At 34.8% G+C, this 24,823-nt stretch overlaps 1 protein-coding gene across 1 annotated transcript; it reads left to right on the top strand.

Annotated features, from left to right (window-relative positions):
• The first annotated feature begins 235 nt into the window (after positions 1-235).
• On the top strand, positions 236-23,505 carry LOC139697365 (MFS-type transporter SLC18B1-like). The gene is made up of 12 exons (XM_071596038.1): positions 236-1,399; positions 1,517-1,612; positions 1,689-1,762; positions 5,316-5,463; positions 6,874-6,942; positions 9,387-9,477; positions 11,518-11,657; positions 13,564-13,757; positions 14,693-14,788; positions 16,423-16,497; positions 17,116-17,209; positions 19,472-23,505. The coding sequence occupies exons 1-12, from the start codon at positions 1,019-1,021 to the stop codon at positions 19,778-19,780; spliced, it is 1,767 nt and encodes a 588-aa protein (XP_071452139.1). The 5' UTR covers positions 236-1,018; the 3' UTR covers positions 19,781-23,505.
• The last annotated feature ends 1,318 nt before the right edge of the window (positions 23,506-24,823 follow it).

Below are 24,823 nucleotides of genomic sequence, written 5' to 3'. Positions count from 1 at the left end.
GAACCACGAAATGTAAAGATGACATTGTATAATAATATCTCCAGTCACAGAGTAACTGGTTCAGCTGAACGGCTATCACTCGTTAATTTCATAATCATTTACAACAATTCCATCGCCATGTTCAGAGACAACGATGATCAAATAATACAGAGCCACCTGACGATCGTACCACGTACAACTGAAAAAGAAGCAAACGATAAAAAGCGATATTAAGAGAAGTATACGATCTCGAGAAAATACTCCGCCAGAAGTAATTGTTCTGGAAATCAGAAAAACTAATATTTTCAGAATTTAAATCAGAACAAGAGGCGTTATAAGATTGCCGTTAAAGAAGTATGCAAATTATGTTAAAATAGGGAATGTTTCCACAACTAGATGGTCCTCAATAGAGAACTTGGGAATGCGAATCCTCGGAAATGGATTAAATGTACTCTCAGATATGAATATGATCAAATATACTATTACCCAAATTGCCCAATGTGATCCCGGACGCTTCGTTCTTGATTTCGATCAGCAAACAAACAATTCTCCTCTGGGAACAAACAAAGCTGATGGCGAGTGCGCACCACACTTCAGGGGTTGGGGAGTGGGAAAGATGTCTGCTGAGGTATCAATTTAGTGTTATTGCGTCGGTTGTGCACCTATGTTGGATAATAACTGCTTCCGCTCATTTTTTCTCGGAAGATAGGCTCTTATTTTAATACAGGGAGTTTTATCTACCTAGAGTGACGACCGTTTTTTAAAGGCGTAAATCAACAAACAATGAAGATACACTCGGACGAAGTGTTGTACCTATTTACTTTACATATTTATTCGTTTGCATTCCTCGCCGTGCTAAGCGCTGTTTATAAACACAATTTATCGTCAGTAGAACAACTTAATTAAACATGAATGGAAGGCCTTTTCCGCAGGACCATGTAAAGTACATTTCAATAACCACGTTAACTTTCGTCAAGCCGGCTGTGCCTTAAATAGTTAATGCAACAACTGGCCGCGTGCTGGTTTGTAAGCTATCACAATGACTGTCCTATCAGATACAGACGTTTCTCCTAATATGAGTGATAATGAAAGACTGACTCCAGGAGAAAATGATAGACATACTTTGCCTGATCTGCTGGATGCCAACGGTTATCCTCAAGATTTAGGGAAGGACCTAGGTGCTACAGTTGTTGGAAGGTGCACAAGAAGTCAGTCGGAGTCTGCTTTCCAACAGCGACGGTATACAGCACGAGAGGTTCGTAGGATTAGGGAAAGGTTGCTACGTACTCAACGCCGCCCTAACCCGCACGACCTCAGGAACTTTACTCGCCGTCAGCGTTTGGCTTTATTTTCTCTCGCATTGGTGGATTTTGTCAGTTTCTGTTCAATGTCAGTGATGGCACCATTTTTCCCTAAAGAGGTTTGTGGAATGCTACAAAAATAGAAAAATGTGTAAACCAAATTACATAATAATAACAATTATATTAGTAATAATAGTAATTATTTTATTTAATTTCCTCCTCTATCCACATTCCAGGCAGCATTCAAAGGAATGACCAACACCACATCAGGTTTTGTGTTCAGCTTTTATGCATTGGTCATGTTTTTGTCGTCCCCATTATTTGGGAAATTGGTAAAAATCTTAAAAATAATCCCTGGTAATCACTACTCAGAGCTCATTGGCTTAAGGTTATTTTATTTTTTTTCAGATTCCCCAGGTTGGTGCAAGATTTCTTTTCATGTCTGGGATGTTTGTTGCCGGGTGCTGCAATGTTCTTTTTGGGTAAGTGAAATAGCATAGCAGCCTTTTAAGAAAATCACCCTGCAATTTTTAATCTCTTAATTTTTTCTTTAAAGAAGAGCGATTCTTTTAGTATTTATTGTGAAACTTTCCTACAGTGACCACTCTAGGGAGGTGCCTACTACCCTATCAGATATATACTGTTGGAAATTCATATTCCTAATTGCAAAATAAAAATTTAACATTGCCGATGGATATTTAAAACTTTAAGGTGGAATTTATACTAAGCCAAGATCTCTTTGGAGTGATTTTGTCATATGATTGCCTTAGCAATGCCAGTATTTCAGCAATCTTTTCACATCAAGGATTCTACGACAAAATTCATTAATATTATCACAGGCTTATCATAGCCAGCAAAGAGTACATAGCTTAAGGAATTTTTCATGTAATTTTACTTTTACCATGCATCTACAAGGGCAGTAGGAAGAGTGGTAATTACATAAAAAACAAGGGGAATGCATATTTGCAGTTAAATCCAGTGGTATAGAAGGAGGCATTAGCCGCCCCCCATTCCCAAATTTCTCAAGTTTGACCTCGGTAATATCACGAATTCAATATTAATATTTGGGGGGTGGGAGAGGAAGTGGATAGATCTTGGCCTAGTGAGCCTGTGGTGGATAACTAAAATGTATGATTAACCTTGCCATTTTACATTGAATGCAAAGGCTTTTAGTAAGAAAATTTATTAATTGGAAACTTGCAATGACATTTTCTTCCCAAACCAAAAGGTCTTATCTCTTTGTCTCCAGTAAAACCCTCCAATGAACTCTCTCTCTCTCTCTCTCTCTCTCTCTCTGCCGTATTCCTTTCCAAAGTCATCGACAGCAGCTGCAGAACCTACCTTATTCTCATTTTTCATCTGACCCTCTCACTATCCCCTCCCTCCATCATAAGTAACTTTATAAATCCTTGCCAAAAATATTGTAAATTGTCATCCTCCAAAATTCATACGAGTGCATATGATTCAAACTAGCATTTTGATTTTCATGCCACAGTATGTGCCTTCACCAAAGGATTTGGTGGATGTCTCATATGTTCACTATAAAAAATACTATTCCATGTATTTAGGTTCTCTATACCTGTTAGAAGTCTGAAAATGGTTAATGCTTTAGTATGTACAAACTCTTTATTCTTTAAAGCTGGACTGGAAGAAATGTGAGAATTTAAAATATATCAACCAAGAAATAAGGGAGAATTATTGCTACTTAAAATTTTATTATTTTTACTGCCATCTTATTTTATTATTGTCAGATAGTATTCCATTGTACTTCATTTGTTAGTTACATTCAAAAAAATTATTTTGACAAAATAATGTTTGTAAGTTTGTGATTTTTAATTTAATCTATGGTTTTCCTCATTAAAATTTATAAATCAATGGAAGAAATCTTCAAAAAAATGCCATTAGTTTAGCAAATGACTCAATGGAGTTGGTGAAGAATTTTAACTGGTCTCCCTTACTCTTATCACCCTGCCTATGCCACTGCTTTATCATCACCATGTAGAATATATATGTGTGTTTTTGAACAAACATTTGTGAATGTCCATCCCATGTTTGAACTTTTATATGAGTATTCAACCACATTTCTCATGAGAACTTCCTTATGAGAAAATTTAATTAAAACTTTTCTTTCAAGAAATTGACCATTTCCTGAATGAAGCCATGGAAACATGGAGACGAAACACACCAGAATTCTAAAATGCTTTGCAACACATTACACATTAAAACGCAAAGTGAGGCAAAGAGTGTTATTCCAAGGTTTCCAAGGATATTCCTTCAGAACCCTGTGCTATAAATGCCTCAGTCCTTTTCCAATGCTCACAAGCACAAAAAACAACTGAAAAATCAATCGTTCAAACACCTAGATATACAAAATGAACCATTTATTTTACATGGTTGACAAAATTACGGAGGATGATAGTAGTAATCTTTATTCTCTGATTAATATAACAATAATTTGAATTTATGTAATACTACTAAACATAAGAGTGATCATATATTTTTCATTGACTTAATTTATTGTACAAAAATTTTATCTAATGTTATATTCTTTGCTTGATATGTCATCAATATGTGATAAGAGCGATTTTCATTTGTCTGACTCCAGTATTGCTACTGTGGCAAGTTGAAACATGTTTCAGTTTGCATACTACAGTGATGTAGGTAACACATGCTGCTGCATAAAAACTTTGCTTTTGCTTGAACAAATCATCAGCTGAGGCTTATGTAATGCCATGCCATGTAGACTTTGGAAGAGTCTGTTCTTTGCTAAAGCACAGTTGGAAGATGTTTTAAAATGTTAAAAGAGGAGGGACAATTCCAAAGGAAGCCTGAAGCTTCATTCACTATTCTTAGGGAAGTAAACATCTACACTGCAACTGCCATGTGAGTGAAAATTGTCAAATCACATCAAGAATACTATGCTAAACATTGAGAACTACACTCACATGTTGGTAACTGAAAAATTGTACATCATGTGAGAGAAAATTGTCAAATCACATCAAGAATACTCTGCTAAACATTGAGAACTACACTCACATGTTGGTAACAGAAAAATTTCACATGAGGCATGTTTGTGCCCTGTGGGTCCTGCTAATCCCTCCTGGAATTTATGAAGATCTCCCAAAAATCATTGTAAAGTGTATCACTCCTCCTCTCTATATTCCAGATCACATTCAATTTGACTTTTTGCTGTTCCTCAGTGTGAAGAAACACCTTCATGGAATTCATTTTTCATCATCAGTGGCATGCATATAGTAGGCAAACTGAACATGCTTCAGCTTGCAATGGCTGCAGCTGATGCAATACTAGAGTAACCAACGAAACATTTAGTGTACAAATTGTACATCAATCTAACAATGCAAATTAAAATTTTTGTAAAATAAATTATGTAAATAATGGAATTTATTATCATGCTTTTTTGAGCAGTCCTCATATGTTAAATCACCTTTATGCTTTCCACCAATCCAAGTTTATCCTATGCTATTTAGTTTTGATATTATCCATATGACATGGAATAAATAACTTCAGGGACCTCAGAACCTATATATATCCTAATAAGTGTGTTGGAGATGAGTATATAAAATATTTCATCATTACAGGCCTTCTGCTGTGGTTGTTATATCCATGTATTCATCCTGATTCTATCAGTGTAGCATATATTATGATGACTAAATCTTCTGATAACCAATTCAAATATTTTATTTTGTTAATCCAGTGGTCATAATATTAATTTTTTATTTTACATGCATTAACAACACATTCAAAAGCAGTAAACTTCAGCATTTTGAATGAAAATTAAGAATCCAAAAAAATAAATGTTTTGATTCAGTAATAAAGAATGATTTCAGAAGATCATCGTAGCTGCTCCTTAGCCTAAATATCTGCATCTAAGATAATAAATGCTTGCCTTGCAACAGTTTATTTTTGCTTTATTTAGTCCATACTTAATGAGTTGTAAATGAGAATCAAGCAAGATTTTCTCTCATCAGCTCACATTCTTATAATCAATCAAGTATTCATTTTAAACATTTTCAGATTCTTGGGCTTTATTGATGACAATTTGACATTTACTGTCTATTGCCTCCTGGTTCGTGGCACGGAGGCACTAGGAGCTGCAGCATATTCAACTGCAAGCTACACATTTGTGGCAGATATTTTTCCTGACAACATGGGATCTGTAATGGTGAGATTCCTTTACCCCCGTGTATGGTGACCAGTTCAGCTGATATTTTTTGCATATCGATTCAGTCTGTGCCTGATCTCTAGTATTGGTTGTGATTTTTATCTGTCATATTAATCACAGCCTAACTGCCCTCGATTTCCCCTCGCTGATTGTTCTCCAAAACATAACTTTTTTCATGAACCCATTATTCTTCTGTCGACAATTCAGCCTTATAAAGGTCTGACATTGTGTGTCAGAACTCATTTGATCATTCCATTGTCCCTTACTATTTCCCCTTGAATCGGAGTCGGTACTAAGTAAGCATCCCTTTATACCTGTATTAAAAAGATATATATTTTGGGCAAACCAACCAACCTGCATTTTAATAATAGCGCTTATCATGATATAAACAGAAGAAAATATTTGAGCCTACATTGGCAGCAATAAGTAGACATAGTCCTCCTTATTCTTCTAATAATTGCAGAGAAATGTTAATGTGTTATTGCAAGTTACGTTAATGTAAAACCATGAAAAAACCTTAAGTGTGATGATCATTATCATACAGCTAGTCACATAGAAACTGATATTTATGTATGTTACTGTCATTGTATGTTGAGCTTTAATTGGACTATTTTACAACCTCTGAGCAAGCACGCTAAGGTGTGTGCATATTTTATTTGGGTAAAAACCCGTGGAGCTCTCTCCGAGCATAGAGCAGAGGATATTTATGTTGTATCTTGGCCCCATAATTGATAAATAACTGACCCCCTATTTCTGAAAGTATTTTAAAATTTTAAGCGATCCTGCTGAGGAAATTTATGAACCTGATGTCATTCTCATACTTAACTTATCTTTATAAATGTCTGTGAACTTGCCATGAAATTTAGATAAGTAGCTCACATGCTCAGTATTTTTTACTCTCTAATGTTCAATTACTTGAATTGGCTTATAACTAGCAAAAGTTACAACCAAAGGAATATTTAAAGGGATGTGACAGCAAGATGAATGTAGGTACAAGGTTTCCTTCTGTCACAAGCATGGGCTGCCTCCAAAAGACTGCTTCAATACATCTTTCCTTAGGTACAGTGGACAGGTAATGTGTATATTTAATTTGTTTGGGGCCATCTAAAACTGGCATATGAAATATTGTAAAGGTTCAGCTTGAATAATTATGACATCAAAGCATAATTTAAAAGTTAATTTAAACTAAAATTGCATGTGGGTAGCTGTTAGGCATTTTTACCATTTATATGTGTGTTTTCACTTGTGCTCTGTGGCAGTTTTATCATTTTTCAAATTTAGTCTTGAGTGAATATGTTCATAGAATTGGATTTACTTCCCCCATGGGCCTAGATGAAAACCCTGGGAAGTTAATTACACATCAATCTAGAGTTTTTGTATACTGTCCAGTGACCTAAATGTCATTTGCAGGGGATCCTTGAAACTTTTGTCGGACTTGGAATGAGTGTTGGTCCTGCATTGGGTGGGCTGTTATATTCGGTAAGTTTTTATACTCATGTGACGTTGGCAGTTGTGTTTGTTTAATCTGATGGCATGCTTATGAAATATTCATGGTGAATTGTTTATTGAAATGGTCTTATGTTGAATGGGCTTTTAAGGAGTTGATGAAAACTTGCTCACTAAGTACATATTGGTTAATTGCATTTCATACAACTAAAATTGGAAACTTACACCATAAATGCCCTTGTTAAAAATCATAGCAGGACACTCAAGAAGATTATTTAGCTAGTTATTGGTTGTGGTTGAATGGTTTAATTGGTTGTGAACCTATACTAGTGCAAATACTATTCACCATGGCCTTTCCTAGTTTGCAGAAATTGACTCTTGTAAACTGTTGTCTAATGGCTGCAATATTAATTGAAAAGTCAAAGTAAAGTTCAATTATTTTATATCCAAAAATCCAAATGTGATTTTTAAGACTTTCAGAAACGTAATAATGCTGAAACATGGTATTTTTTTTAATTAGGTTACTATGATGCATTTCTGTAAATGTCATTTAGTACAGTTCATATTATACTAATTATTGTGTTTTTTAAAAGTAACCTTAAATTCTTATTTTTTCACTGTCCAAATGGAGATTTTTTAAACATAAGCATGTATTGCTTAAAATGGAACTGGCATTTGATGAAATTCAAATGCTTATCAATATTTTATGATATCCATAGTGTTTGAGATCATCCTCAGGATCAGCCATGAGTCAATTGCATAGAGTGTATATAGGTAGTTGACTCTAGTGTTTGAAAAACAGAGAATGAATATTCAGGCTTTAATAATCCATTTACAATCAATGCACTATGACTCTATACAATGGCTTATAGATATCCAGTCTTATTACATGTCATTTGGCATTCTTATGGACAATAAGTAAAATAAACAGTGGTGTGGCATTTTTCCATGGAAAATCATACCAATTGTTGACTGAAGTCTGTTTGGGTTGACTACTGGGTCAAACATTCTGCTGACAATTTGATGTACAAGACATCCCTCATCGTCAGGGCTGAATGTTGTGGTGGTTAATTTGTGGACAGATTTCAGGAAAGGCTGACAAAGGAAGCCATTTAAATCTGACCCGAGGAGAAAACCAACAGCTGAGACTTTGAGTCTTGGAAGCCTTTGACTTGGAAAACCATGCTGAGGAGTAACCCAAAGAATAGAAAAAGGTGGGAACCAGTCAACCAATTGGATGGCACATGACACCAAGCCCCACTGTATTGGTATATACCAGCCAAATTGACAATCATTACAATCAGCTCTGATGACAATGGATGGCCCTTGCATGAATGTCAGAGGAAATGCAGAATTTGCCCAATGAACAACACAAACAGACTTCGCTGAGAGCATACGTGGGGAAAGCATCAGATTCTTCTTCATAGCGATTATTATGAAAATTTTTCATAATGGATTCCCATGCAAATTGTCCTCTCTCATTTGCTTATTAATGTACAAATATGTTGATGGGGCTGTATGGTTTTGAAGTGCTATTGATGTATTTCATGCAGACTTAATATTCAGAATTGAAGTTTTTTGTGCTACAGAATATTTGTTTAAATTTCAGCTTTAAATATGTAAGAGGGAATATGTGCAATCCTTATGGTTGCACATATTCCCTTTTTTTATAGAATGGTATAATGATAGTGTTTTGAATATTTATGATGGATGAATCAAGTAAATCAGTTACAGACATAATGCATACCTTACTTTAAGCACCAACTTATCCTCACTAGCGCAAATTGCATGATAGGATGGGAATTTTCACAAAAATAAGTGAAAATTGCTGTAGAAAGAGTGATTATGTTAAATTTTAAGATGGCACGTGAAAGGTTTTTTCAGAGCTCCTCACTAGGGATATGGACCAAGACTGAAAATGCCTTGCAACTATATGCTGCCATATTGCATACATCTATTACTACTGGAAGTGATGATTAACCCATAATTGATTTGATTTTATTGAAATGAATTGAATTTCTCTTGGAAGGCAATTGAATAACCTATATTTCACTAAGACAAGAGTTTCATTAATCAGGAGTAGAATTCATTGTTAATTAAACTGATGGGTATAGTGACTTGGTGCTCTAAAGGAATCATATGCCGCAATGTGCATGTTCTAAGAGTAGTTCAAACTGATTGCTCTTGAATTGGCAATAAGTTTGGTACAGAAAGTAAGCCGGAGAGCTTCTGGAAATAATGGCGTTGAAGGTGCATCACATGTTTAATGAAACCTTGGTGTTGGTTTGGCTAGTGGTGTATATTCTAATGAAGGGTAGATTTATTTATTTAACTGATGCTAGGGTTTATTTTTGAAAAATGAAATTTTAATTCCCTGGGATTGGTCACGCAAAATTTAAATCCTAGAATATTTTTGATATGCTTATTTTAAATTAGCTAATACATTTTTCTTTGTGTCGCAATGGTCTATGTTTTAGCTTGGGGGATTTGGCCTCCCATTCTATGTCCTCGGTGTTCTAATGGTGATCATTGTTCCTGTCAACTACTTTCTCTTGCCTCCTGGTGATGGTGAGTTTTTGCCCCGTTTGCTTGGTATTGCTCACGTCAAAGCACTTGTAATGGTTCATTTTAGTTATTGTCAGTGTTTGCTTTAAGGTGAAGTCAAATTTATTCAAGAGTGGCACTTTTTTTTACATCTTTTGCTTATATTTATATATATTATTACTTATACTACTTTATATTACTACTTTATATATATATACTACTTTAATTTATTCTCACAGTAGGTATCATGCAAGTACATCTTTTAAAAGTAAAATGCTATGTCATGTGCTTCAGCATATTTGCATTTTTTTCCACTTAAGGTGACATGTAACTTTTGTTAATATGTATATGTCTTCATCAGTAGATTTAAATCTGGAGATTGATTTCCTTTAGGTCTCACTTTTGCTCTGATCTTAAATAGTCTCTTGATTTTTTCATACATTGCCCATCTTTTCTTTCAGTTTTTTTCATCTGTCTCTGTGGTATTCATCATTCTATGATTATTGTCTAAATGAGGTTGTTGGGATGCAAATCATCACATATTTCAACTTTTTGTTTGATAATTTTCAAGTTTTTTTCATCATTTATTTCAAGGTCTGCATTCTTGTCTAATTATTTTTCTCTGTTGTGACATCCCCTAAGCTTAAGAATGCTGATTGTTTCTCTGTGGATGCTAGCTGCTTAGCTTAATTTATGTTTTACTTTTTTCACATATTGTTTTATTATTTAAGCCATGAACAGACAGCTTCAAGGCCCAGTAATTTTATTACTTCTTTCTTTACTCTTGTTTCCTCATTATTTTATTCCATATCTGATCACTTGCATCTTCTTCATGTATTTCTAAATGGATTCTATAATATTCTGAGTCTCTCAAAATGTTCTTAACTTCATTAGTTGTTCAGGTTTAACTATCACTTGTAAGTTCATTGTGTTCTCTTGTAACAACTATGATCCATTTCCTAGATTGGTGTTTATTTGTAATAGACTGGTTTTCAAAGAACATCTCCAGTTGTGTTGCATTATGATAAAATAATCATCACATTGCAGTACAGCCCCTCTTATTGTTGGGATCAAACTGAGTTTTAAGAAATGAATATTTTTTTGGAGATTATGGACATAAGTTCCTATCAAAAAATTTCGTTCCTGCCAACATCTTCTGATGCTTTCTCAAATGCAATGATTACAGCTAAAGTTGAGCGATCCTTTTGAATCCTCTTCAGTGGCCTGGGGGATAGGGCCTTATGTGTATCTAATTTTTGTGAAGTAAAAATGGTCTTCAGCTAACAAAATTAACTTGCTTCATCATTTTACCTGTATATGAGAATACTTACATGCATATGTTAAATTGATTTTGCTACCACATTTATCATCCTTCTTACTCTTTGGTATGGGGACGGTTAAGTTCTCTGAAGTCCCCCTCTAAACATTCAGGCTTCATGGATTTTGATCTATATTTGAATACTTTATTGCATCAAATTTTTCTTCCAGTATAGTTTGTATGATTTTTTGTATCTTGTGCTTGCAATGAATTTTATCTCGCATATGCACACGTCATATTTATTTATTTCTCATTGTAATATTTTTTAAGTTTCACTTCTATCATTTTACTGTATTTTCATGTTGTCTAATTTTCATCATAAACATTGGATAACAAATTTTTCTTTTGAGTTCAATGGAGTGATTTTCTGCTGTCCAGTATGCTGATACAACATTTTTTCTGTGAGGGTATACTTATTTGCAAAATTTCTTCAGCTATTTTACCCTTGATTATCTAGCCTTTCAAATTGTATGCCACATATTTAAAGTATTTCCTTCCATGCATATTTGTTGTGTTATATGAATGCAACTTGTTCTTAATTTAAAAAAAATTGTTGATAAATGAGTAGAGTTCATTAGTTACTATATATTCAAATTTTTCACACTCATTAATTTATAAGTCATGGCAATTTCTGCCTATATGCATGCATATTAAAAGTCCTGTGTGGCTTCTAGAATATTCCATGAAAACATATAAATTGGGATTTTTTGTTTTGCAAGGATTCTTTATGTCTGCCTGCTTTATAGGTTTGGACATGGAGGGTCGCAGTGGATCAATTATTGAGATGATGCGAGTTCCCTCCGTTATTGTTACCAGTTTTGTGATAGTTGTTGCCTCAAGCACATGGGGTTTCCTTGACCCTACACTTGAGCCACATCTTCGGCAGGTAAGAAGTAAGACTGCAATTGTTGGGAAGTTTTTTACTTGCCATTGTGTGTTAAAGATTTTATTTATTATTGTATTTTCACTCATGTATTCAAATTCTTATTAGGTTGTACTAAACACTTGCTGAGTGTATTAGGAAATCAGTTTAATAGATATAGAATGTGAATCAATGTAAGCCAAACAAAGGTTATGAGGTTTTTGAGAAGGATGAAGGCTAAGGTATATGTTAAAATAGGAGTACATATACTGAAGCAAGTAGAACAGTTACATATTTTGGAAGTGTATTGGAATGAAATGGTCACAGTGGTTGAGATTTAAGAAAAAGAATTGTCTTAGGTAATGAAGTTTTAACAAGGAGTGAATTGATGACAGAGAAGCCAAGTAAGAAGGGAAAGGAAAGACACATTAAAACTTTGGTATGGAATGTGTTTTTGAGCCACTCATAAACATGGTCATTGAGGCAAGGAGATAGACGTAGGTTGGAAGCTTATGAGATGTTGGTCAGCAGAAGGATGAGAAGGTGAAATGGAGAGAAAGGAAATCAAATGAAGAAGTACTCGGTATGGTAAGAGAGGGGAGGGGATTGCCGGGATAAATCCAAAGAAGGCAGAAAAAGCAGATGTACGAAGTGTGTCCAAAAAGTAAGGTGACTTTATATTTTTATGAAAAAATATTTATTTATTCGGCAATATTCAAGATATCCCCTTCAAAGTAATCTCTCCAAGATATAATACACTTGTGCCAATGCTTTTTCCAATCCTCAAAGCAATTCTGATAAGCACTTTTTGGTATAGCCTTTAGCTCTCCCAGCAATGCAGTCTTTATCTTCTCAATCATTGCAAATCCCTGTCCTTTCATAGGTCTCTTCAGTTTTGGGAACCGGAAAAAGTTGCATGGGGCCAAATATGGTGGCTGAGGCATAATTGTGGTGTTGTTTTTGGCCAAAAAATCTCTCTCAAGCAGCAATGAGTGAGCAGTTGCATTATTGTGATGCAATAGCCATGCATTTTTTTCCACGATTCTGGACATTTTTTTTGGTAGTACTGCTTGAAAATGGTGCATAACTTCAAGGTAAAATTCCTTATTGACCATGCAACCTTGTGGTAAGAACTCCTGATGCACTACACCACGATAATCGAAGAAAACATTGAGCAAAACCTTGACATTTGATAGAACTTGTCATGCTTTTTTGGTCTTGGTTCTCCTGGGTTCTTCCATTGGGACGATTGGGCTTTGACTTTGACGTCATAACCTTTTTCCATGATTCATCACCAGTTATGATCCTTTTCAGCAAATCAAGATCATCTTTGACGTCATTCAACAGCTCCTGAGTGATGCTCATGCAATGGTTCCTCTGGTCAAAATTAAGCAATTTCGGAAAGAACTTTGCTGACACATATCTCATGCTCAAAGCCTCCAAAAAAATTGCAGGCCAGAGCCAACCAATATGCCAACATCCTCAGTAACTTCTCATATAGTGATCCAATGATTTTTCAAAACAATTTTCTTCATTGGCATCTTCTCGGCCCAACTCAATAAAAAATAAAATCAAATTTATGTTGCCCACAAAATTTGATAAGTCACTTTACATTTTGAACACACCTCATAGAGCATTTTGATTGGCAATGAGATGTTGAAGACTGAGATAGAGGGGAAGATGTCAGGCAAGGGAGATGGAAAGGATGCAGAATTGAAGAACAGTTTAATGTAGTGTGGGGTGTTAGGTTTTGTCTTGTTAGGTGAGGATAAAAACTGTGGTAGTGTACCATCTGTTTCCATCTTAAAACCTACCGTAAAGTGGAAGACTACCATATAATTAAAGGTTTCAAGTTCTGAGTTTGCTTGTTCTCATGTGTTTGTCAAGGTATTTCTACAAATATTTTATGTTCCTGTGATTTTTCCCTCAGTTTCAGTTATCAGCTGAAGAAATTGGACTCATCTTCTTGCTATTTTCTGCTGTTTATGCTGTATCAAGCCCACTTTGGGGATGGCTAGCAGATCGTCTCAGCAATCATTGGTCCATGATGGCATGGGGACTAATAGCTTCAACGGTTGGGTTGCTTCTCTTAGGGCCATCGCCTTTCATTCCAGGCCTCAAAAGGTGTGCAACTGCCTATGAATGTTTGTACATGTTAAATTTTCATTTTTAAATTTATAATAATGAATGCAGTAGTTGGTATGCCCCATGATGAACTTAGGGTTAGAATTTTATTAAAGGTTATTCTCATGTATTGCATTAGATATTAATAGATAAGTATTTTTTGCTGCATACATCAAAATAGCATTATTGCAAGCAAGAGCTATAAAATGGTAAAATGATTAACAGAGAGTCATAATGCTGGCTTTTAATTACTTGCACTTCTGGGTTAAGTGACAGTAGTAAAGTGTTCACAAAGATTAGGAAAACCAATGCTAATTGTGTTACAACCAAAGTCAGGTATCACCCTCTCAACTCTTTCCACCAAACTCCATGTAATTATGAAAATGCATGCCAAAACTGAAAGTCGGTCAGCGATTTTTGGTGAAATGAATATAAATATCATTGTGACTAAAAGTGCTAATGACCAAATAATATGATAATATTAAAAAATTTGCTCTTATGGACTTGTGTTAGGGTACATAAGTTGCATGCTGCACTGGGTCGACCATCTTATTCTTTTACATACTAGTCATTGAAATTTTTCTATGAGTTACTACGGCCAATATTCATAGAAAATAATGAAAGGGAATTAGAATGAAAGAAATCTTACTGCAGTTCAAGAAGCAGTCATTTGATATACTCCAATGGAAGTAAGAGTACCTGAAGAAATATAGACAGAAAGGCAAGATGTTAGCTGGTGTGGAAAATGCAGTTAAAAAGAGATTTTTAAATTCTGCTCTGAAGATATTTGTTTTGCTGAGTTTGTGGGTTAAGCCATTGGATTGTAGTTCACTAGTTTATCAGTGAACTACAATCTAACTACCAGTTAAAGAAAACTTAAAACTATAGTTATATTTTCATTGGAAAATAATTTAATTTTCCCATGTCATTTTTAGCTCTGTCTGGTTGAATCTGGTGTCACTCTCAATTTTGGGTGTTGCTGTTGCCCTGACCCTTCTGCCGACATTTCAAGGAGTTTTGGACAATGCTATGTAAGTCCTGTAGCATAGAGAATAATTCAGTCTCACCATTGGAGTAGTATTCAAGAGTAATTCTTTTACACACAGTTTTCAAGACTAAAGAATTTCACTGTCTAACAGTCAGGTTGTCCTGTGGGAGACAATACTGCATTTGGAGAAATTGTGAAATAATTTAGTTGAAAAAGTTTCTTGCCAAATTTTTTAATGAAATTTTTTCATGTGTCATTATGTTTCAATCATAAGGTTAACTTAGTTAGAATTCTCACAGCAAGGAAATGGTTAGACACAAGTTTACAATTACTTAAAACTTTGTTTTGTGTGCTTCTACGTTACCCGTATAAACATGCCAACAATGGACAAGTGGCAGGGAACAGTGGATGAAGTGGCATCCATGTGTCTATTAGCCTTAAAAATTTTCAGTTATACTTACTATATGTTCTTTAGAATAAGTTTTATGATATTCTGTATAATTTGAGATAATGATTTACAATGAATGTTCATAGATTAAAATAATTTTTGGCAGGAACGGAATGAATCATTTAGAATGATTGTATTACTTTTCTTGATACTTTGTAATTGAATCTGTAATTGGTGTAGTGGGCTATTTACAGTAGCTGGAGAATATGCTGATGTTGAGACACTCTCCAAGGTGGTCAATTGACATGTTAAAGCTGCTGGCTGAACTTGGTGCTTGTACCATTCAAGTGAAGCTACTGTGTATATGTGTGATATGTACATATTATTCATTTGAGTTTTTCAAAGATTCATTTGATGGTGTTTACAATTTAGAGTTTAACATTAATAAAAATGTATGATTGATTACTCTGATTGCTAGGTTTATTTGAACTATTTTTTTAAAATATGGTTGTCTATTATAAGTTATAGAGTTCAATGAATGGGGAGTTGTGTTAATTTTATTTTTCCACAGTGAATTATTGAAACGAAAAGTCACTGGCAAAAGAAGACCACTCCATCCAAAATATTAAAGTAAAATTGGGAAGGTATTCATGAAACAATGTAATTCATAATATAGGGATTGTTTTTGTGTGTTGTTGATACAAGCAACCACATTTTGGCAATGGCTGCTATTTTCTAAAGATCACATAACAGTCATTTTTACACTGTTTTGTAGTTTAACTATGTGAACAGCAATAGAAAACTGACCAGATGTTTCATCAGTAAAATGAGGACTCTTAGTAGTATATGTACCTGAAATTAGTCAGGATAGCTATTGTCAATTGACCCAAGGAGATGCGTTTGAGATTTTTTAATAAACTTGCAAATTCTATAAAAATGTTAGCAGAGTCTCATTCTTGAAATGTTCATTGAAAAAAATTCTTGCTGAGAAAATGGTATTAATCAATTAGAGAGTATCTTAACGATACTATGTTTGAGTGACCATTGTATCTTTTATAGATTGCATATGCACCTATATATATTTGAATTTTTATACTCATCTTATTCTTCATGTTAATGTTGACATGGGATGAAAGCAATAATAATAACAATGATTATTTTTCACTCATTCAGTGGGTTTTGGTTAACAAATTAACACTGGTGATACTTTTGAAGCTTTCTCTGGAGCATAATGTTAAATTCAAGCTTTTTGGATATTTATGCACCGAATTTTTTCATCTTGTTTCCAGTGAAGGAGGGTGTAGGGAGGATTTGGGAACTTACAGCCTTGTTGCTGGAATATGGTCTTGCATGTACTCCTTGGGGTAAGTATTAATTTTTTTTCATTGACAAGTGTGTAATGTTTTAGGTATCTTAATCATTATGGCCAAGCTACATAATGAGTGATCACTCTTATTGAGAGAGCTCTCAAATGGTTATCTCCCCCCATCTCAAATTTTTCCTCAAAATTACTGATAAAAACCTTGTCTTTGAGTTATTTCAGTGATTTGGGGGCTGTATTTCATTCGGCCTTTGTCAGATGCTGGAATATCTCCATGAGTTATTTTTACTTGATGTCATTTTGAATAAGTGGCACTCATTTTGTGAGTTAGTTGAAGTCAGGGGACTCACTTGAGACAGTGAGTGACAGACAGTACAAATGTAAAAAAAACATTATTGAAATTAAGGAGTGGTAAATTATCATGTTGCTGAAGAATATGGGTACTAAACATAAAACTTTAATTTGAGTATTCACACAAATAATAATGATGATGATTTAAAACATTATTTTACTGTACATTTGCTAAATATTCCTCAAATTTGGACGTGTTCTCTTTCCGGCTGCAGTCCTATTCTTTAATTGAAGAAATTAAGTTTCCTAAATGATCTATGCATATCTGTGATAACTCTAATCATTTAATCAATAACATTGCTATTTACAGTGAAGTGATTGGTCCCCTCTGTGGAGGAGTGCTCGTTGAGCATTATGGTTTTCCTCTCTGTTCATCTATAATGGCAGCCATGACATTTATCCTGGTGAGTACTCATTGCTCATAGAAATACTTGCGCATAGAAAAATCCTAGACCTGACACAGTCCATCTTATCTACGTGTGTGCATTTGTTTCCTTCAAAGAGTGTGAAATTATTGTTTGGTGCTTGGAAAAATGATTTTCAAATCCGGGGAATGGATTAATAACTTCTTTCTTCTCTTTGTTCCACAATCGCTAATTGATTCTTTGTCCTAAGAATGACATTAGGGCAGATGACTATTTAGGTATTTGTTGGTAGAAGGTGTCATACATGTATTTCCCGAGTGATAAAGATAGAGGAATAGTTCGATGATGTAAAAGACATTTGTAGAGGTGTTCTAGGGTTTGTTTGAAAATGTGTGCGCTCACTACCGGTGGTGCAGAATGTCACTTGCTGGAGGGGAATGGCCATTGGAGAGAGGAGGAGGGACTTAGATGGGAAGGCTAAGTGCCTCTTTAGACCACGGTTTGTCTCAAGAGGCAATATTACTTTTCCTGCAGCCCATTGTTCTATCTACTGTCCTTCAAAATAGACTTTCCCAGTACGGATATTGACTTCTGCACTGTCCATGAACTTGGAATGGAGTCACATCCACTACATATGCTCCAATCTGCTTTATTCTGCAAAATCACAATTTTTTTTCATTTACCCTTCTGCATGGTTTGTCTGAAAGAAGGAACATGAACATTGGTTGCTTAGTTCACACAGTATTCAATATAAGATGTAATTCATCTGAATTTCCATCTTTAACAACAAGATATTATGTTGAAATGTCGCATAATATTCCACCTAACAGATCCAGATATTCTAGGAAAGTCATGGAGGCGGCAAAAATATTTTTATGGTTTAAACTGGTACAGGTCATTCATTTTAGTGGAATGAATGATGGGATATCACTGCAGTTTGCCACTGATCTGCCACCTATGTCAGTTGCCTCAATACATATTAGAAATAACTTTTAGGAGCCAGAAAATAGTATCAAAGATTTCTTGACTTACTTTTTGGACAAATTGAGTAGTTTCAGACATGATTTAGTGGAAATCGAACATAATGAAGAATAGATAGTAACAAGATAGTAATTGTTTTTCCCCCCCACCCATCCCGGATATGTGCACTAAGTGTAAGGATTTCACTCCTTCCCCGCCTATCCATGGGACCATAATCCTCTGGCCCTGGCCCCAACCCAGCCTACCTCCCCTCTTCCCTGCTGATGTGATCGCAGATGGCGGTTAATCAACCAAGTGGTCTTCAGAGACTTCATGAGAGCTGTTTGTAAAACTTTAAACTTAGCATTTCATACTCCTATGCAAACATTTCTCTTTTCCAGTAACTCACACCACTTCCCCCCCTAGTTTCCTGACGCCGTCCCTACTGCCAATATGTGATTGGTGATTCACCCATGTGGGCCCCTTAGACTTTATGTACTCTTTCTTCGACATGTTTTAAACTTTGTATTTCGCATCCTATTGGTTAGTTGGCCAACCTTCCTCTCCTCCGTCCCTTCCACACCCCTCCTCCTTCCCCTGGATGCTAAAATGTATAAGACAGAACTCGAAATCATTTTGTCATCTGAAGATGATGTAATACATTGAAACCAGGTTGTGCTGTTAAACTTATCTAGTGGAAAATTGTTACTATCTTTTCTTTTTTACTTTTTGGAAGTATGTTATGGGTGTAAAAACAGGTGTCTTCCTGCATATTTTATTAGCTACCAACAATGGTTTTAATAGGCTTGGCAAATAGCATAGTTTAATAAATGTGTGCCAAGGAAATCCTTAAAGACTTCTCTTTATAACCCACTACTCTTCTGTTCAACTGAAGGCTAAAGTCAGTGTTTATTGAAATACAATGATGTGTATATTCGCCATATAGAGTTTCCCATCAGATTAAGAGAACATTGTACAAGTTACAAGTGGTAGTTTAAAGCATAAAATTATGGAAACCGAGATTGGTATGTGTGCATGTCCATAAAGTATGGTGTATTAAAAAATGTATGCACAAAATACCAGGTGACCAGATATTTTCCTTTCTTTGGACTTGCCCTCATAGGATTCAAAGAGAAAGCTTGCCAATATTTTTTCAGATCCTAGGGTCAATAGCTGAATTATTAAGCTTTCATACATTCAGATTTGCATTTCATGTAGAGCTTACAGCATCACAATAATAAGGAAATGATGAATTCTTTTCTAACAAATTTATACAATTATGTTGGTAATAAAATTCAAATGCATGCCACTGATGAATTTTAATGTTTTGGCTTTCCTTAGGCATTGGTTACTATACTCTACCATTCCTTCAAATGTGAGTCCCCAACTGCGAAGCCAGCTCTTGACACCCATGAAACAGAGAGCTATCTGAGTGGTGGGATTGGAGGTGATGATGTTGAGAAGGGTGATGGGGCAGCTGCAGGGCATGAGAACAGCGATGAAAAGGAACCATTGTTGGGTAATGCTAGGAGTAGCGCTGCTATGAAGAGTGTCAATGGCTACAGCAAGTATGGCTCGGAGGTAGAGGCTTCACATTCAGCTCCAACTCTTACAGTTACGGCTGCTGTGGAGGGTAATGGATGTTTATAATCTGTTGGAAAGCCAGAAGTTACCAGATCCATAGTTCAGTGGCAATTAAGAGCTTAAAAATTCAGAGCTCTCAGTTTCCATGAAAAAAAGAGACAGCTCTCTTGGTAAGACTGGTTTAGGTTATGAGAATGGTTCATTTAAAATTTTTTTACGCTAGCATGTGTTGTGTTAACTTTTTGGGTGCATGGGTAGTTGAGAAGATAGATGTATGTGAAGGGGCACTTGTGAACTGTCACAATGTGTTTTCTGTAAAAACTATAACTATCTCGGGTTGTGATCAGTCGATTAAATAAACAAGGTGACATGCAATAATCCTCCAGAGTGAATTTTTTTGTGTATCTCAGATTTAAGTTCTCTGCTATGTACCTATCTGTTTGAGTTAGGCCATTATATTTACCTGGGAGCTGCATATTTAATCCAGGAATCAGATCTGTATTAGAACACTGTATGAAACAATCATTATTTGAATAAATTCAAAGACATCAATGACCTAAATATACTCAAAGTATATTGATACCGTTTCTCTCAATGGCATTTTCAATGTTTCATCCATAGTTTTCTCGGTAGTATTATTCCAATACTTAATGATGATAGTGATAGGAGTATCAAATTTAATTCATAATAATTGACAAAATGAATATAAGTTAGGGAATGCTGGATCAGTCCATGCAAAACTGTACAGATTAAAGTATTGTGGAATAGTATGCTGAGGTAATAAAAGTTGTTAAATGCCATTTACATATATACTAACTATTGAACAATATACTGGAAAAATTTAAGTCTAGAACTTGCCATTTGGAATGAATTGGAGGGTATCATGCAGTTCAGTACAAGTTATGAGTTGGTATTCTCCATTGCTGGAGCTCTGTGATGGTTAGTGTGTTGATCTTGCTTGGCCAGCTAACTCTTGAATTTTGGTTGTACATGTCAGGGTATTATGTGGGGAAGCTATTTAATTAAGAAATGAGCTCACATTCACATGCATGACTGAATCCAGTTTGGATAATTAAGTATTATGTAATCCACAACACTGGCTTCTTAGCAGTTGAAACCCCTTTTACGAGCTCATTGAGGATTTTATTTGAGAGTTCATGTTATATGTTTATTTATATTTTGCTCCTGCCATTGGGTTAAAGTGATTTGATCAAGTTTGAATTTATCCTGACATTTTTAGAATTAAACTCTTTTTGTATGAAGCTTGACCAAAGTTACAGCTGTTGTCAGTGCTCTTTCAAATTAAATGTTGATCTCTTCCTAAGTCTGCATACTGTAAAGGTATTCTCACCAAGGTGTCTGTAGAAGTACAACTTGAAGTTTGTACTCCTTCACTTAAGATATTAACGATGATTTTCATTTTATACATGTCTGTACTCAGTGCCTGTTATCTACCATTGTAGTCTAGTTGAGGAAGAAGTTTGGCTTCCATGGATTTCTACGGATTTATCAGCGTAGTTTGCTCATTTGTGTGTCTCATTTTTTTAAGTCTTTTATTTATTTCAGATACTATTGTGTTCGAGGGAAATGTTATCATTATGGTTAATGGGACTAAGTACTGAAAGGTGGATTGGATAGTGTAACAGATTTTATTAGTAAAGCAAAAAAATTTGTAAGCAAACATTGTATGACAATATAGTCTTAGCACATAGTAGTCTTTGGTACAAATGGTAAGTGAACCATTTGCAATCAATAATATTTTAAGTACATTTTTGATTACACTTTTCAGGCAAAACACCTGGAGGTAAAAAATGTTGCTTCTGTATCAACTTTGTAATGAATAGCATCTTTCATACTACATAAATAGTAGTTATGAAGTATATTTTCACTTTCCTTGTAAAAGTAAGAGATACATAAGATAATAAGATAGTGTCATGCTGTCCACATTGACTTTGATGTAATGAAATGATAAACTATAAAAGCAGGGTTGTAACCCACCCTCCCTCCACCAGAAACTCAAATTGCATCCTTGCTTGCTATATTTTGGACTACAGCTTCAATCTCATCCACTTAGCCCCTTAAATTAGTTGAGGAAATAGCAAAATCTCCGCTTCTGAATCTTGATTACAATTTTTATGTATATAAGTCACTATTAGGTTGTTTCAAATCAATATACATAATGAATCATGTAAAAGATCTGAGTTCACATGAGTCCTGTTCCATGTTTGGTACAGAACCCAGATTTTTGTGGTATAATGTATACAAAACCTTTTGTAATGACTTAAAATGCTGTTTAAAGATGTCCTTGATTTGTGTTCATACTCAAATCAAATTTGTGCTCAAGAGGCTCTCACTGTGGACATTTATACAGAAAGGTGTAAGGGTGTATATCATTTTAAGGACAGGAGAACTAAATATGTAGTATCCCTCTCCAAAATATGTAGCCTATTTCCAAAGTAATAGCTTTTTGAATGGCTCATTATATTTTGGTCATAGTTCACCCCTTTCTTTCTATCATTGAGAATATACTTTGCCATATAAGAAGAAAAATCATTTAGAATAAAATGAGTAAACCAATTATTGAAAATATGTTGCTCTTAAGAGCGATAGCAGAAGTTCCCCTTGCAAGTCTTGGCGTATGGAACCTAATTAATCCCAGTTGACATTTTGAAATCACTGTTGCCTTACATCTCAATAAATGTTTGTTTTTCATAAGGCATCAAGATTTTCCTTGTAATAAAAAAGTGCATAAATTCTATAGTCAGCAATTCATTGCTCGTATTTAGAAACAATTTCCAGTCATGGAAAATTAGTTACAACTAACTGAAGTAAATGATTGTTTTCTTTCGTATCTCAGTCGATGACCATTATTCATGAAATGTTATTTTTTTATGGTAGAGATTTTCTCACCCTGTTATTCAATTTTAGTCCCGATTAAGAGCAATGGCAGGAGGGGAACTAAACTAATCAACCGTAGCATAGGTAGCTTCTTCAAAATTATGAAATGTCCGTATGAGAGACATTGAGTGCAAATTTGAGGATCTTGTCATTCATTTTGGCAACATTGCCATAATCAATTTAAAAAAAAATCAAGGTAGCTGTTGAATGACAAAATTTCCCTGTAATGAATATCCTATGTTTGATTTCCTGTATTCATGCTGTTGACTGTGATATTGCACATGGATTTTCTGTTTGATGTGTTATGAATTTGTTGAAAGTTAAAATGTATGCCTGAATGATATTTTGAAACTGTTTAATGAGTCCACAAAGATGGTCGAACCCTTCCCCAAGTATGAAATCCATATTTTTTGAAAACTGTTGATTTTTCAATGACATGTAATGCTGTGATGAAAAGCAGTAAGTTAGTAAAACTATTATATCTGTGAAGACAGTGCATAGTTGTTAGGCCTCCCTCTAAATTTTTACTAAGGGGAAATTTAAGGAGCCTACAACAGATTCTCAAGTTTGAAACTTATCTCAATTAAAATAGGAAAGCTATAAAGACCTCTTACTTTGAATTTTTCTCTTCTTATTAACTTATTTCAGTGATATCTTAACCATTGTAATTGTAATGATACTGAAATTCATCATTTCAAACAATTTCAGATATTTCTGAAGAAACTTGTGCCCTCTGTACAAACAGCAAACCCACTGTCATATGTATAGCAAATAACAAAGGTTATTTGAATACATATAAACACTTCTCATTTTACACGTCTCATTTCTATCAAGGCAACTACCTTGGTGCTTTAAATAATAATAATATTACTGTAATAGACATTTAAAAAATATATACTCATACAAAAAAGATGGGAACTTGGTTTTACTTTTTCCTTTATTACACATGCTCCTGCAGTATGTTTGTATAAATACCCAAAATTTTAACTAATTATTATACTGGCTGCTTGATTTAAGACTGGCCATCACTAGCAATACCACACACAAGGACAGTTGTTATTACACCTACAAAAATAAAGACTACACACCAACAAGTATCATTGAGGCAAAAAATTACCTCCAAGATTGGCTGAGTCTTTAGATTTCAGCGGAGAAAACACAAAAGATACAAATCTCTTAATAAAGTGTACAGAGAAGTCATCCCTTGCCAAAAATAGTTATAAAAAACCACTTCCATATTTTCTTCTAGCCTCCAATCTTTGGGATTTGGCACACCGAATATAAAATAGAGTGCATAACATATGCTGAAAATATTGACCTATGTACATAGCTGAAAGTGACTACTTCCTCAAAAATGTCAGAGAACTTGTAAAGATGCTGTAGTTAAGGAAATAAGATCATCACTCACTCCTTGCTTGAACCACAGCAAATCACATAACTCTATTCATGTAATATTACTTTGATTTTATAGCTCAGCCAAATACAACAACAACAGTTAAGAGGAACTAGACCCGTAAAAGTACCCACTGTATTTTTTTCCACATTGGAATGAGATTTTTACTAATGCCATGAATTGGTCCCACAGATCAACACATTGAATGTCCCTAGGAAGATGGTTTTGTACATTCCGTACATGTCCATCCTGAATCCAACAAGTCTCCCCAGCCATGGAATTGAAATCAACACTTTGTACACCATAAGCACTGAGTGTTAACACAGCCGTTTCAGCAGCTTATGATAGTTTAATATCCTATCACCTGCATATCCTGAGTTCTTTTCTGCTTGATGCAAGTTTTTCCTACAGTCTTTAGAAATACTGAAAGTCACTGAACTTCTCCTTATTTCATTATCATGCGCTAACGTCAATAAATTGTCTTTGCAATAACCCTGACTAGGTGAGAGTGCATAAAGGAGAACCATAAAACACATGCTTTGACTCATCGACTGTTAACATTAAGAAGGTAAATATCCAAAGGAGGAAATTTCAGCAATGATTAACAAGGATGGCAACGATATCTGAAACCAAAATACATATTGTTCAAGATGATTATAATATGTGTTACTTTGCCACTTTCTCAAATATACTGAGACAGCTTTTCAGGGATGTGGCATTCAGCTGACACATTTTCCACAAAGAACTATTGAATTAGCCATCCCAAAAAATCTTTTGATGTACAAGAACAGAAACACATTCAATACTTCGGATAGCAC

Source organism: Hetaerina americana, unplaced genomic scaffold (assembly GCF_022747635.1).
Source record: "Hetaerina americana unplaced genomic scaffold, ioHetAmer1.1.p SCAF_73, whole genome shotgun sequence".
Taxonomy (NCBI): Eukaryota; Metazoa; Arthropoda; class Insecta; order Odonata; family Calopterygidae; genus Hetaerina; species Hetaerina americana.
This window is presented reverse-complemented; position numbering and strand designations above follow the sequence as displayed.

Excerpts from the sequence above, each read along its gene's own strand:
- LOC139697365 (XM_071596038.1), top strand. The coding sequence starts at position 1,019 with ATGACTGTCCTATCAGATACAGACGTTTCTCCTAATATGAGTGATAAT. Across the intron at positions 1,400-1,516 it reads CACCATTTTTCCCTAAAGAG|GCAGCATTCAAAGGAATGAC; the intron begins GTTTGTGGAATG and ends TCCACATTCCAG. Across the intron at positions 11,658-13,563 it reads TTGAGCCACATCTTCGGCAG|TTTCAGTTATCAGCTGAAGA; the intron begins GTAAGAAGTAAG and ends TTTTTCCCTCAG.